Genomic DNA, 16,405 nt, shown 5'->3' with positions numbered 1-16,405 from the left:
GGCAGAGAGCCGCAAAAGCAAAAACAGTCGGCGTTGTGTTTGTCTGACAGATGAGAACTCCAGCGTCTCTTGGACAATGTTTATCTTCCTTCTTGTTCCCTTGGAGACTTAGGTGTGTTCTCTCACATCCTACACACTTTTGACTCTTTAAAAACTTCTCACACCGCCTACCCGACTCCAGATGCAAGAATCTGAGAATGGATTTGCAGTACACTGTGACCCAATTGTGATCCACCCCCCCCCCCCCCCTTCTCATCCGTGCCGCATCGTGTGGTAGTGATGACTCATGGTAGTCATTAGAATATTCTCAGTTCCGAATCGGGCCTCGACCAGAGAGCAGCCATTTTGAGGATAGTTTTAAGTGGACAGATCAGCTAGCCCTGTCAATGGCTTTCTCATTTTCGGCAAATGTTAAACCATTTGTGGTCCATAGTGCCACTGTACACTTACAATTTTATTTTGTTTTTTTTGGGGGGGGGGCAATAGGTGCTTTTCGGGGTTTTTTTTTTAAATTCTGGTTTGACACTAGCATTAGCATCGGTTAAATTTGGATTACGTTGCCACTGTCGGATTGGAAGTAAAAAACCGAGGAATCGTTTCGATTAAAAAATCTAATGTGGACAAGATGTCAAATCTACGCATAAATATCAAGTTAGAACTTTATTTGCCAGGAATATCTCGTTATTAAGCATAACCAGACGGTTTTGAGAGATAGCAGAAGAACTGTGCGTCAAGGTGGGGTTTTTTTTTTGTGAAGATCCAACTATTTTCAGTGGTCCGGTGAATCCCTCGCTCCGGTTAGGTGTGGATCAATGCATGTGTCAATCCTTTCTTGAAGAGGACGTATCGATTTGGTTACTCTGGCTGGCCAGCGTCTAATCTCTTGAAATGGAGTGCTGCTCGGCCCGTTGGAGTCAGCGGTACCCCGGCAGGATGATACATGCTCCATATCAAACCTCGCCTCCGGAAGACCACAGATTGGAGAGGTTAATTGCATCACCCAGTCCTATAATTCTTTAACGTTTGTGTGTGTGTGTTGTTAAACCTAATATTTCCTTGATTCCTGACACTTTTTACACAAAAACGTTTTTTTTTTTTAGTCATCTCGTGGTCAGACATGTACACAAAGCATCAGACCCCACAAACGTTTAGTGGGAAAAAAAAAAGGTCACGGAGTCGATGGCCGCCCAGTAATCATAAATCCCATTTTCTAATGCGTGCCAGCATTCACGATGATTACTGCACAGATAGCATTGCACTCCATTCATTCAGGAGAGCAGGGCTAAAGAAAAAAAAATTAATTAGCTAAGCACCACTGCCCGGGTAGGATACGTTTAGCGTAGTGTGAACGGAGCCACGTCTTGCTGGAAAAGATGAATATTTGATGAAGACTAAGTGCGCAGAAGAAAGCGCGAGTTCGGGGATGTTATTAGGGAGATAAAGGTCAGCTTTCTTTGGTGCCACTCGTACGTCAACACATACTTTCATGAAGGAGGCTGTTCGATCTTAACATAAAGCGATTGTAAACAGACAAAAAATATATTCATTCATTCATTCATTCATCTTCCGAACCGCTTGATCCTCACTAGGGTCGCGGGGGGTGCTGGAGCCTATCCCAGCTGTCTCCGGGCAGTAGGCGGGGGACACCCTGAATCGGTTGCCAGCCAATCGCAGGGCACACAGAACCGAACAACCATCCACGATCACACTCACACCTAGGGACAATTTAGAGTGTTCAATCAGCCTGCCATGCATATCTTTAGAATGTGGGAGGAAACCGGAGCACCCGGAGAAAACCCACGCAGGCCCGGGGAGAACATGCAAACTCCACACAGGGAGGCCGGAGCTGGGATCGAACCCGGTACCTCTGCACTGTGAAGCCGACGTGCTAACCACTGGACTACCGGGCCGCCTACAAAAAATATATATATTATGTTTTCATTTTGAACCCAGAAGGCGGTCTTAGTGGGAAAACCCTTTCCAGCAGTGTTACGGCACCACATACTAACGCTTATAGTCCATAATTAGAGGCATAAACATAAGGTGCAGCATCATAAGCCATCAAAAATCCACATTTTCAATTTGAAGACTCATCACATTTAGCTGTGATTGTTTTTATTTTTTATTTTATTTTTTTGTTCCTACTGCCTGGCAGCAGAAAAACGGTATTGACATTCTCCGCTATCTAAAGTATGCACTTTAGCCTCAAGCATGACATACTTTTTGCATAGCAAACCGTACAAGCCGCTTAATACAGCTATGAATACTGAAAAGGTTATTGCTGCCAGGTAAGGACCCGTATCATAAAATGTATATGCCCGGTCTTCCACTTTAAGATTAACGACATGAAATAAATAACCTCTCGGAGTCGAAACCAGCCGGTCAGTCTTGAAGGGAGTTGGACTATCAGAAAGGAATACTGTGAAAAAAAAAAAAATCAATAAAATAATGTTAAAAGTTAAAAAGTTGACTGAACTCTAAATTTTAAGGCACAACATTTCACTTGGGGGCAACTTGACAAAATATTTTTTGCTAAGGTGAAAATGAGCCTTCCCGCATTTTTAACCCAGTTTCCAGAACTAATTATTATAATTCATGTTAAAAGAAGGAAGCGCTCAAAACAAAATGTAACCAAAAATAATCACTGTCCGTTTATTGTCATCAAGTGGACAAGGACATTCCACTGTGTGAAGAAAAAGCCTCATCAATTAATTTTTCATTTCACGTGACTGAATTTCTTGAACAATCAATCGGGGGAAATTGTGCGGTGACAGGGATCTGCTCCCTCGAAAGTCCAGATGGTTGAGCGTCATTTCAATAATAAATGCCGGCCCGCCGATGAAGCATTGGCAATATGGCGCAGCCTGACATGAAAGGCACGGGCCACCCTTCCAAGATAAAAATTTTCAAAGGTAGCCATACTGCAATCAAACTATAACGTCGCCATTTTCCCCTCAGCCATGACCCATAGTCTTTTCCATTTTTCGATCCCCCCCACCCCTTCCACCTCACAGTGTGTGCGACGAATTAGAAGGCAGGCTGACATTGGCTGTCACAGTCAGCCCGTGCTATTTTTTTTTTTTTTTTTTTGCTCCGCACCGAGATGACCCACCGTTGTCATCTTTCGGCGCATTAGTGTGACAAAATAGAGAGCAGATTGAAGTGGCAGCATCTGGACTAGGCGGGGAATGACAATGAATGGATTTATTTTTTTTTTCCTTTTCTTGTTTCCTATAGTCGGGTGCACAATTTTGCTCGTGCACAGTTTGGGACATAGTGCCGACGTCCGAAAGTTTGAAAATGTGGAAATGGTTGAAACATCAGATGATTTGTGACTGTGATGCAATTAGATAAGACGATAAGAAATCCTTTATTTGTCTCACAATGGAGAAATTCCCCAAATTTACAATTATTTATTGAATTTACAATTGACTAAATGAGGAGAATTACACAAGGAGAAGAGTTAGCATGATGTTGTCATGAAATAAGCTAATCGTTAGCCTAGCTTAATCTATTTCTTCTACTACCTTTAGTTTGTATTTTCCAAAAGTCTGGATACCCTGTGACAGACATTTAATGTCATCATCACAAACCATCCCCACCCCCCCAAAAAAAATTGTGGGTTTGAAATGATTGATAGTCAATCAAGGACATTTTGTCAAATGCTAAAGCCTCTTCTCAATCTTTGGCTATTACACAGCTATTTTTTTTAACAAATGAAGCTTGATTGTGGCATCACCCCTCCCCCCCAAAAAATAAATTTGTCCTATTTCAACAATACTAACTTTGCCGTGACGGCGTATTTTGCCGCGTGATCGATGTGGAGAGGAGTCGGGGGAATTATCACGTACAGTAGGATGGTGTTATGATGCTTTTAAGAAGCACAATGTGAGCATCCTAAGCTGCAATTACTGGCAAAGCATTCGGGTGTGGGAGGTAATAAAAATGTGGCGTTGAAGCGCCCATCCCACGCAAGCTTTGTTCCGACAGGTCAGAGATGAAACGGAGGCTGTACGGCGACCGGGAAAAAAGAGCGGGGCCAACGTGTAGGCAGCGGGAAAGGGGTAACGTACGGTCACCGGTTTTGAATACGACTCTCAAACTTGAATTGGAAAAAGAAAAGGCGATTTGTGTGTGACGTCAATTTTGCTCCAGGTTGTCATGAGGAGATGATTCATCGGTGGATAGTTTTGGAACGTAAAGAATTTTGACCATCACAATGTATGTTCATACGAACACCCCGAATTGAATCTTGAAGCGACTGGATTGGCCAACTTTCCTGCTAAGGAATTCTAAACAGGACGTAAATGCTGAAAAATCTACAGAAAAATTGATTATCCAACACACTGAGTGGTATGTGCAACACAATGAAACAAAACAAGATTTTTCTAAAGTGGAGGAGTTCAAGTATCTTGGGGTCTTGTTCACGAGTGGGGGCAAGGGGGAGCGGGAGATCGACAGGCGGTGCAGCGTCTGCTGTGATGCGGACGTTGTATCGGTCTGTCGTGGTAAAGAAGGAGCTGAGCCAAAGGGCGAAGCTCTCAATTTACCGGTCGATCTACGTCCCAACCCTCATCTATGGTCACGAGCTATGGGTCGTGACCGAAAGAACGAGATCCCGGATACAAGCGGCCGAAATGAGTTTTCTCCGCAGGGTGTCCGGGCTCTCCCTTAGAGATAAGGCGAGAAGCTCGGTCATCCGGGAGGGGCTCAGAGTCGAGCCGCTTCTCCTCCACATCGAGAGGAGCCAGATGAGGTGGCTTGGGCATCTGATTCGGATGCCTCCTGAGCGCCTCCCTGGTGAGGTGTTCCGGGCATGTCCCACCGGGAGGAGACCCCGGGGAAGACCCAGGACACGCTGGAGAGACTATGTCACCCAGCTGGCCTGGGAACGTCTCGGGATCCCCCGGGGAGAGCTGGAAGAAGTAGCTAGGGAGAGAGAAGTCTGAGCTTCCCTGCTAAAGCTGTTGCCCCCGCGACACGGCCCCGGATAAGCGGTAGATGATGGATGGATGGATGGAAGATTTTTCTCTTAAAAGATAAAATAACGTACATGGCCACTTAATCGACGGGACTTCCAGCAAATTAAAAACTGAATGAGTTGTGTCAGGAAGTGCTCCTGGCGTAACTACTCCTCCCCCCCACCCCCCGACCCCAAAAAAATCATGCACTCAGTTCTCTCAAAAGTTCCTGGTTATGTCATAATTGGAATAAAATATAACGCAAACAAACAAGATGAGATTCTGTCCCGCCATCAGCGCCGCAGCGGAAATTAGAAAGACCTTGTCGGGCGAGGTCAAATCAATACACAGACAGATTTGCGGCTTCTTATCCAATGAGGGAGGGAGGGGGAGACAAAAAACTCTTATGCGGATTAACTGCTCCTTCAACCATTTTTCATTTTCAGAAAAGAAGGTAATAATCAGACAGCCAAGTGAAGCCCAACAAACACTGTATACTTCAAAGCAGCCGGAATCGCTTTCTGGAAAAAGGGTCCGGTTCAAACGTCTTTTTAATTCTTACTTCCAAGCACGCGACAGAAAGACCCGGCTAATGTTTTAAACAATCCGCCCGAAACGCGTCGTTGTTTCGTAACGCTCCGAGCTCAACATTTACGCTTTGATACGCTGCTTAAGTTCTGATTTGGAGAGGGCAAGGGAACCTGGTTAAGCGTTATTATTCTTCAAAAACATGTGCGCACTTAAAAGGCACGTCTTTGTTGCTGTCATTGAAACAGAAGATAATGAAAGCAGATTGAGAAAGTATTTCACATTTTGTTGCGCCGTCTTTCACCTCCCACGCAATGCAAACTGAGCTCGGGCTGCGCTGTGCGATTTGCTTGTTTAAAAAAAAAAAAAAAAAAACTAAAAGTCTACTATTAGTTGATAATTAGACAAAAAAACAGACCGTTACTTATGCGAGACTCGGGCAAAACTGACAGCAAAAGCGGTGCCCACACACACCTCGCTCCTAATTGCCGCCTGGATGGACGTACCCACCAGGATCAGCATTAAAAAGGCCGCTGACCCGCCAAAAGGCCCCTCGGTTGTTTGTCCATTAAAGTTTTTTTTGCAGTGGCGTGGAGTGCAGGCACTTTATTTTCTGCTACCTTTGCCGGGGGATGATGGAAGGAGGGGGGGTGGAGTGCTGACTTTATCTTTACCTCCCCTGCGGGATTGCATTCCCGGGACGCTTATCGAATCGCGAGTGCCCAAGGTCTACAAAACTTTAGCCAGTGTCGAGCAGTTTAAACAAGGGGAAGAAAACGCCACACGGTTGTGCAATAAAAAGACGTTGAGCTGCTCCAGCCCAATTTTGACCACAAAAAAAATAAAAAAATCATAAATCTCTCTTCTCTCAGAATCCAACATGGGGCGCTTGAGGGCAATGGATGGCTACAATTCCCCCCCCCCCCCCAACCCCCTCTAGAGGCTGGATGCCCACGCCTCAGGCACTTTTTTTTTTTCTTTTGGAACTGCGTTGGATCTGTTTCCCAGAACTGGAGAAGAACGAAGACAGAGACTATAGCCGGCGATAAATGTATCCGTGTCCGAGTGATTGTCTAACAAAGGGGCCTCAATTCTGTTCACGTTATAAAACCTTCCACCCTGACGACAACTCAGAAGCACGCCGCCGACAAAACTCATTTTCGACAACTTTGAGAAGTGTTAGTTGGTGACAATTAAGCCAATGAGAAGATTCCGGACAACCTTTGAGCACGTTGACTCATAAGTGACCACCATTTTTTTTTAATAGAGGTTGAAAGTTGATGTTTGATGACTCGCTTCAAATATTACTTTAGCGTCACACAATACGGCAAAATGAGTAAGCTTGACGTAAACTGCGGCCTCACACGCACCTTCTATCACAAATGAGAGGACATCTGAGGTCCACTGCTACAGTTGTGCAATTTCCAGCCAACGTTAGACTAAACTTCCCTGGACGGAAACTAGCAATCAATTTGTGTTTGCTATTTTTGCTTTCAGGGCCAGCGGTTCCTGCAGCGGACAGCTTATCGTGTTATCAGGTTACAGGGTGCATGAAAGGGTTCATTTCGATGTTGGATTGACTTGGCTGCGTTTAAATCCCGTTATTTAAATTATTATATACATCTATATATATATTGCGCGTCGTCCCGCACGCGGTCTGTCCTTCCGTCGGTCCCTTTTCAAAACGTACCTACTTCACCGCGGCGCTGCGCGCCGCCACTGCGCGCCGCCACTGCGCCGCTCAGGCAGTGGCTCACTACGATCGCGCGGGCATCTTAGCGAAAAAATTGTGTCTACCCACAAGCATTGCAATGAAATTGTTAGTTATTTAGTAGAGCTAAACATCTCTTTATTTTCGCGATAAGCAATGAAGATGAACAAAAAGTTGAACCAAGCAACAACACTTTTGTGGGCCAAAGGCCCACCTTACCAGCCTTCCGCAGGAACTAGCTGTTGAGCCGCCCGGAGGGCGGCGAACCAGCTAGTATATATTCATTCATTCATCTTCCGAGCCGCTTGATCTACGGTGGTGGGGGGTGCTGGAGCCTATCCCAGCTGTCTTCGGGCAGTAGGCGGGGGACACCCTGAATCTGTTGCCAGCCAATCGCAGGGCACACAGAAACGAACAACCATTCGCACTCACACTCACACCTAGGGACAATTTAGAGTGTTCAATCAGCCTGCTATGCATGTTTTTTGGAATGTGGGAGGAAACCGGAGCACCCGGAGAAAACCCACGCAGGCCCAGGGAGAACATGCAAACTCCACACAGGGAGGCCGGAGCTGGAATCGAACCCGGTACCTCTGCACTGTGAAGCCGACGTGCTAACCACTGGACTACCGGGCCGCCGCTAGTATATATATATATATATATATATATATATATATATATTATACTAATTAACTCGAATGAGTCAGACTGCAAAAGTTTGGAGGCTACGACTAAACCCGTCGCTCTGCCGCTGCATCACAATCTAGCATTTCTAGCTCAAGTGAGGTTAGCACTTCACATCGGGTGACAACCAACTTGGAAACGGCAAAGAAAAAAAAAAAAAAACATTGAGCGGCAGCTGTCACCCACTGGTGAAGAAACTCTCAAGAACAGAGTCACAATAGCTGAGATGAAAAAGACAAGAAGTGAGGAAGCGGGAACGATGAGTGTGTGTGTGTGTGTGTGTGTGTGTGTGTGAGGGGGGTGTCAGCCCCATTTATATTGGAGACAGTCAAAAGCCTGAAGGGTCTCATCAGCAGCAAATTTCCTGCAACGTATCGCAAGCTGGAGTGTAGCGTAGCTCACTCCAGCCTACTGTGCGGTGATAGCCGACGGTATTGTACTCCGTAAAGACATTCATTTCCTCGCTGATAACTACGGCCGATGCTTTGTTTATGTGGTGCACGGCGAAAATGACGGCCATCGATTCCTTATTGGTTCATTGTCCGGCTCACAATTGTATCTGCGAAAAAACGGAAACGAGGGTCCAATTAGAGTATCTGATGCCACCCGGTGTCTCCGCAGCATGTTAAGATGACGGAGGCTCCCAACTCTCTACTTGTCTTGACGCAGACGAATGCAAATTAAATTTTAGTTGGAGATTTTGGTCCGAGGCGGCCCGGTAGTCCAGTGGTTAGCACATCGGCTTCACAGTGGAGAGGTACCGGGTTCGATTCCAGCTCCGGCCTCCCTGTGTGGAGTTTGCATGTTCTCCCCGGGCCTGCGTGGGTTTTCTCCGGGTGCTCCGGTTTCCTCCCACATTCCAAAAACATGCGTGGCAGGCTGATTGAACACTCTAAATTGTCCCTAGGTGTGAGTGTGAGCGCCCCCATCTGAATTAAAATAGTTGGACATGCTAAAATGCGTTGTCACCGGTCAGCCTGCTTGATGTCCGACTAAATAAAATGGCCGTTTGATTTGCTCGGATGGCTTTTCCCCCCAAACTTTTTAATGCCGTCACTCGCTTTAACGCCGTCAGCAACAGATTGAACGCTACGGCAACACCATGTACACCGATAAAAATAACGGAACTCCATATATTCTTTATCTTCTGCGTAGAACCGCTGATCTGGTGAGCCTTGGGGAGGATTTGAGGCGTTTTTTGTGAATCCAAATTGAGCGTTCTGTTGCACTTGCTGGTTTATGTTTGTCACATCAATTTTAACTTCATATCTGAATTTATGTATTCGTGTCACAAGCCCCTCTCAATTAGTTTTGACTCCTTTGCAACGGTCTCAAATGCAACAACGTCAAACTGTTCACTGTAATTAGACGCCCAAGGCAAGTAGGCTGTTTTCCGAGCGACAGATTGGCATCCACGCCATCCAGTCCCCCCCCCCCCCCCCCCCACCTCAACCGGCCCCCTCGAGAGATTCGGAAGCGGAAGGTGCGTACTTGACATCCCATCAGCAGACGGCTCACTGACAAGTAGGCCGTAAAGGCTTTTTGCTCGCTTTGATTACACTAAGTGCACAGAGGCCAGATGCGACCCGAGCCAGTCATCTGTTGGCTTGCCAACAACGGTCGCCGGCGACGGGAGGGAGGCGGGGCGGGAGTGAGCCGGGTCACTTGGGGTTCCTTCTCCCCTGAGGAATGAAGCCATTGTTCTTCATTACACTTGAAGTGATTGTTGAGGGCTACAGACAGCGGACAAGTCCATTCCCGCACCTGTTTTCCATCGCCGGGATTCCGACTGGTTGAGCTGAAACCCGAATGGCACTTAATACCCAGTGTGCCACTTTGTGAATGCCAGACAAGACAATTTGCATGTCGATTTTGCGCAAAGGCGTAAAAAATCTCGCTTTCACAAATTTTCTATATGCCAAATAATTCCTTTTTTGAAGAATTTATTTTTCTTTTAAACGAATCAACCAGTAGAATCAATTGTTGTTCAACTAGGGCTATAATAATTCATCGAGTAACTAGAACAATTGGACTTCAAGAAAAGGTTGAATCTCAATTTCTGCCTCGAAGCTGCGCCACAATCCCTTTGGCAGAAACTATAGACCACTCTGCAAAGAAATAAGTTGGCGCAATGGCGGCAAGCCAGGAGAAAAGAGTCCATAAAAGAAAGTATGGGATCAATTCACACTTAACAAGAACGATTAAGTGCAACGTGGACCTCAGCAGCACAAATGACAACATATCCAAGTCAACCATTGCTAGTTCGAATCCGTTCTAATGTCTCCCCAAGTGACACAGACGCCAATGCGCTCTTTTATTAACAAATGGTAAGAAAACAAATACGTGCTACACACACACACACACACACACACACGCACAAGCCGAATCACTCAAAACGCAGACTGGCCAACAACAACAAGGCAACTCTACACCATCATCACTTTCATTTTCTGACACCCACGTCACTCACCAGGTCAGGCCATTCACACTCACATGTCATGCTGCACTTTTTTCAACAGCAAACAAATTGAAATGGACTCAACGGCACCGTCGCGGCCAAGTAGTGCTCTCAATTTTCCTTTCACTGCTTTAAGACGATGAATCAATTCAACACAACCCACCAAATGCTTGACAATCAATTAATCGACTATACCTATCTCGAACGAGTACGACTCGATAAACTTTGAACCTCCACTGATCACTTCCCACAAGACTCCAAAATTAAAATTTGCCAAGACTTCTCCAAGGAGTGTTTTTAGCTGCTGAAGTCAGCCTTCAACTCAAGACTCAGCCATCCATATAACTACATCAGATATTACTCCCACTGGGCATTTTGCACAGCTCTTTAAATTTTAAACAGCCAAATATTTAATTAATCAGTTCTTTCATCTTGAGTCGAGGGTGTTTTTTTTTAAAATATATTTTCACCCTGATATGTCCCCATTAGGTATCGCAAGCAAGCATCCCACTTAGAATAGACTAATTGATTAGATTAATTAATTGCATACAAGAGTCGATGAGAACAAAAACGACACTTTCTGTGGGAGCATTTTAAGGACACAATGTCACTGAGACAGCAATGTAATGAAGTGAAATATGTGCCGCAACACAACGTATCCATATTTGCCTATTTAATACAGCCGACTTGACGCACAGACTGGTTCTCCTGAGCTAGCAACAGCCAACGACACTCTCATTCGCTGGGATAAATGTCACTCACCAATGTCAACCACGCCCCGCCTTTTAAAGCCACACACACACTAAGTCACAATTGCTGTGGAGAATATTAGTATGGCACCCCTAGTGGATGAAACTAATACTTGCACCTCATGTGCGAATTTGTATGGATATTGCCGTTACGATTGCAAAAAGAATTATGAAAAATAGAGTAATCGCTTCTAAAAAATCTTCAATACCTGCACCACTACTGTGGAATTTAAAGAGTACATGAAGGAGAATGCGGATTTAAAAAAATGTTTTAATAAGTTGCATAGTGAATCGTAACAACAGCACGTTTCAAATTTGAGTTTTGCAAAATACAGAAGTGTGCTATAAATGTTGTAAATTGCTTTAGTGGCCACACAGTTTGAAAAATTGGATTTGGATCAAACTTGACGAATTTGAAGAAAGATAAATGTATTATTCACCATGATATTAGAGGAAAATGAGGCCTTCACTCCTCGGATGTTAACAAAAGTCAGAGGAATGAATATTCTGGAACCACACCAAATTCTAATGGGTTTTTCGTGGCCCGTGTGCCACTCTTAAACAAAGTTTAGCTTTCTGGCTGAGGTAACAAAAGATACCAGCGATTGAATCAGATTCAGCAGGAGGTTATCTCCTGACGAAATTTATATTGGCTCAGGTGCCCAAATTTAACACAGAATTAATAACTTTTCAATGTGTATTTGAGGTGAAAAAACAGAAAGAAAGAAAGAATGAAAAACATCCTGCAATGCTAACAACACAAAGCGAGTCAGCACTGTTCGGGCTAAATAATTAATATGCTTTGTGCAAATGCCGCCCGTGCTTTGTCTCAACCATTGCATCGAAGCTAGAGTCAGAAGTTGCGGCAGTACAAAAACAACACAGACTTGTTTAGTTTTGTGCTCACTCAGCATAAACGCCACAACCGGGCCTCCGAGCTTTCATGGATAAAAGTGATGCTCTGGATTAAGCCGCCCGTATAATCCACAATGCGACAAACATCTGGCATCCTCCAACATTATGAGGCACCGACTCAGCATAAAAAGGGTTTAAACAAAGAGGGGTGTCTAGAGACTCGCATGACGTTTACAATCCAAAAAAAATATGCATTTGCTGGCAATTCTTCAACAAATTGCATGACCGGCCTCACCCGGGCCCCTTATGGCCCATGTACCGCAAGTTGCCCACCCCGGTCTTAAACCATTAAACAACTGCCTTGCAGAAGTCATCCTAACAAAACCAGTTTACGAGTTGCACATATTGTATATCTGATGTGAATAGATTGCCAGCGCGATGGTGTGGAGTGGTGGTGATGGGGCGTGGGTGCGTCGCCTGCTGTTATTCCATCACATCTCCATGGCAATGCATGAGATGGAAGACCCTGAAACCAAGCAGTGCAATACTGCAATCACACACACACACACACACACACACACACTGCAGTCAACAAAATACTGTCCATATAAAGTTCATTCCAAACCATCCCAGAGCACATTCAACTCACTGGCGTGGCAGTACAAGGGAACACTGACGCCCCCCGTAGCCTGCTGCATGCCCAGAAGATGACCGTCCTGAACCCCGTTAACAATCCACGCATATCCGCATTTAAACCTTCTTAGCGTGGTACATAGACAAATTTCACACCACTAAAAGACACGATTCCATATTTCAAAACGTCGTCGCCACTTCGGCGTATGTGCACAACACCAAAAGACGGCCGTGTTTTGTTTTTCTTTCTTTTAACTTTGAAATGCGGTACACAAACTGTGAAAGCAGCGAGATGGAACGAGCGTCTCGTTGTAGCGCGAGTTGTGAAACACGAACAAATACAACAACATTAACGGAATAAGCAACACTTTGGACGCTATTTGGGCTCGAAAGCTTTAACTCTGCGTTTTGGTTGAGGCGTTGCATTGTGGAAGCGTTTGCAAGCGCCGGCGTTTGTTTTATTGCCGTGATTTACAACTGAGTCAAGTGGATGGACCACAACTCCCAATACGTGAGCATGTTTTTTTCTAAACGACAGAATGCGGCACATCAGAGTTCCCGGTTGCGTGTCTGACCAGTTATGCGAAAAAATCTCAATTTAAGCAATAAGTCCAACTTTACGAACAGTCGGGTACCATACATCCCACCAGCTTGGTGACGAGCCTCACCAAAAAAAACAGACCCAAAAAAGAGGATAAATACGCTTTGAAAGCCACACGTATAAAGATGGAGGGAAAGTACATAGTCCACAAAAGGCAGCTCGGGAGAGGAAGACAACGTACCTTGGAGAAGAGCCGCCTGAAAGCTGAATAAAAAGAGAATAGTCGCAAGAGAGCCGCAGCGTGGATTGGCCATGTTGGACACCTGCTTCGGTTATGGTGGTGACGAGCGAGCGGCTTCACCTACTGTGGAGCCGGCCCCCCTCCCCCCGCCCCCGCCCCCGCCCCCCCAGCACTCGCTCACTGCTTTCCACGCCTTCCCCGTTGCTCGATCGCGCTATTAAGATCCGAACAGAGGCATATAGCTTATTTTGGACACCTTCAGTGTCGTGTTTCTTTCCAATTTATCGCCATTTTGGGGTTGATTCTCTCCCGCACACACAAATGGAGCAGGGCCGGTGCTAAGATGGCCAAGGGGCGAAGTTGCAACCTCACCACCCTTGCAACCCGAACGGGTGTTTGTGATACAAGTTTGCCTCTTCGTGACCAAGGACGTTAAATGCCCGACTATCTTGTGTCTTATAACCAATGGTGCACATAAAAATGTTGCCTTGCTCATCAAATGGGCACCAGAGGATTTTTGCCAAAGAATGTCAACTATGTGCCCTGGATACTGGACTTCCTCAGCAACAGATCCTAAAGTGTTAGTTCATTCTTGAAACATAAAGCTAAAAAAAAAAAAAAAAAAAAAAAAAAAAAGCTTCTACTAGCAAGCTGTGAAATGCATCTGCTCTCACCACCCCATAGTAAGAACTAAAGATTACACACCCTTTACGTTTTTTTTTCAAAATAAAAGAAAAAAAAACAATCATCAACATGACAATCCATGGAAAATAAATCAAGGAGCTCCTCTCTAGCATCCTCAGGATTAAACAGAGCGTGAGTGGTTTGCCTATCCATCCCGCCATGATGTGATCAACATTGCCATCTATTGGTCCTGTTTCTCACTCAGCACAAGTCAAAGCAAACCCTTGACCAGATGGTTGGCAGCAGAGGTATCAATTCTGGAAACAATGAACAGTCACACAGAAATGAGCTCATTTAGATAAATATAGTGTGCCGGATTAAAAGTGAGAGCACACAGTAGCCTCGGTAGTGTGATGCACGACCAGGAAGAAACATGCCCTTGGGATTCTATGAACAATGGCCATGGTCACAGTATTTCAAGGTAGACAGCATTTTTTTTTGTTTTGTATGTCTGTTTACATCCCATTTGGTGCTTTATTCACGAATTAAGGCCATTTCCAAGCCACTGTTTTCTACTTATCAAATTTATGCAACGAGAGCCGGTGGCATTTATTTACAAAAAATTAAATTAAATTTATTTGCAGAAAGACATACTTTATGTTTTTGACTCACACTCAGGATACTCAGCAATGTTATGGGATTGCTTTCTAATTATTACAAATGACTCATTCAAGGATACAACCGTAAATCTTATCATGTTAGAATAAAACAGTGCTTCACCACCCCCATATGAAGAGAAACATATTTCGCACCCCCTCCCCACCTGAACTCTCCACCACAACAATGTATAGTATCATTTGTCTTTAAAATTGTTCTAAGTATGCCTCTGTATCCCATTGTATCCTGCATTACCATAAAGAAAAAAAAGAATGATAGATCATCTTACAAAAAAATAACTATTAAAATAGTCTCTTCTCCGCCTTTCTTTTCATTCCTGTCAAATATTTTTCCAGGATGTCTCTTGAGGATTTGTTCACTGCACTTCATTTCTCCTGCACTGTGCTCTATGTGTGCATCCCTGTTTTTTTTGGGGGGGGGGGGGGGGGGTAACAAAAATAAAAATCAAAAACCTAGAGCTAATACTCCCTGCGCACACTCTGACATTGAAAGCACCACTGCCACCTACTGTAGTGGCTGTGTCATGACACTTCATTCTAGTATTATTTTATAGATAGATAGATAGATAGATAGATAGATAGATAGATAGATAGATAGATAGATAGATAGATAGATAGATAGATAGATAGATAGATAGATAGATAGATAGATAGATAGATAGATAGATAGATAGATAGATAGATAGATAGATAGATAGATAGATAGATAGATAGATAGATAGAGCTAATACTCCCTGCGCACACTCTATCATTGAAAGCGCCACTGCCACCTACTGTAGTGGCTGTGTCATGACACTTCATTCTAGTATTATTTCATAGATAGATAGATAGATAGATAGATAGATAGATAGATAGATAGATAGATAGATAGATAGATAGATAGATAGATAGATAGATAGATAGATAGATAGATAGATAGATAGATAGATAGATAGATAGATAGATAGATAGATAGATAGATAGATAGACCTAATACTCCCTGCGCACACTCTGACATTGAAAGCGCCACTGCCACCTACTGTAGTGGCTGTGTCATGACACTTCATTCTAGTATTATTTTATAGATAGATAGATAGATAGATAGATAGATAGATAGATAGATAGATAGATAGATAGATAGATAGATAGATAGATAGATAGATAGATAGATAGATAGATAGATAGATAGATAGATAGATAGATAGATAGATAGATAGATAGATAGACCTAATACTCCCTGCGCACACTCTGACATTGAAAGCGCCACTGCCACCTACTGTAGTGGCTGTGTCATGACACTTCATTCTAGTATTATTTTATAGATAGATAGATAGATAGATAGATAGATAGATAGATAGATAGATAGATAGATAGATAGATAGATAGATAGATAGATAGATAGATAGATAGATAGATAGATAGATAGATAGATAGATAGATAGATAGATAGATAGATAGATAGATAGATAGAGAGTAAGCATCACACATTAGTGCCTCATCACTTGTGAGGATGGCACTCGTGATGCCATTGTGATCTACAAACGCTGCCTCTGCCTGGTTCCAGGTCGGATAATTCTATTTTTAAACATCTGTTGAACAGGCAACGGCGTTTTTGCAAGAAAGTTGTTTGCACGTGCGCGTCGCCGCTACACGTGCGCTTTGGAGATAAGATTGCTATCACACGCATGGCGTCGTTTGAATCGTTGATGTCGGAACGCTACGTTTGCGCATGAAAGGCGAGTCAGATAAAGCTATCCGTCTTTT

General features: G+C 44.1%; 1 protein-coding gene across 4 annotated transcripts in view; it reads right to left on the bottom strand.

Moving 5' to 3' along the window:
* Positions 1–13,511, bottom strand: part of cadm1a (cell adhesion molecule 1a) — a 218,813-nt gene extending 205,302 nt beyond the window's left edge. For all 4 annotated transcript variants that reach the window (XM_052047281.1, XM_052047282.1, XM_052047283.1 and 1 more), the window contains exon 1: positions 13,362–13,511. In XM_052047281.1, coding sequence (XP_051903241.1) covers positions 13,362–13,434 — 73 coding nt within the window. In that variant the 5' untranslated portion in view covers positions 13,435–13,511. The remainder of the gene's footprint in view (positions 1–13,361) is intronic.
* Between the last annotated feature and the right edge of the window lie 2,894 nt (positions 13,512–16,405).

This window comes from Hippocampus zosterae, chromosome 16 (genome assembly GCF_025434085.1).
Source record: "Hippocampus zosterae strain Florida chromosome 16, ASM2543408v3, whole genome shotgun sequence".
In the NCBI taxonomy this organism is placed as follows: domain Eukaryota; kingdom Metazoa; phylum Chordata; class Actinopteri; order Syngnathiformes; family Syngnathidae; genus Hippocampus; species Hippocampus zosterae.
Note: the sequence above shows the minus strand (reverse complement) of the source record. Positions and strands in the feature narration are given on the sequence as shown.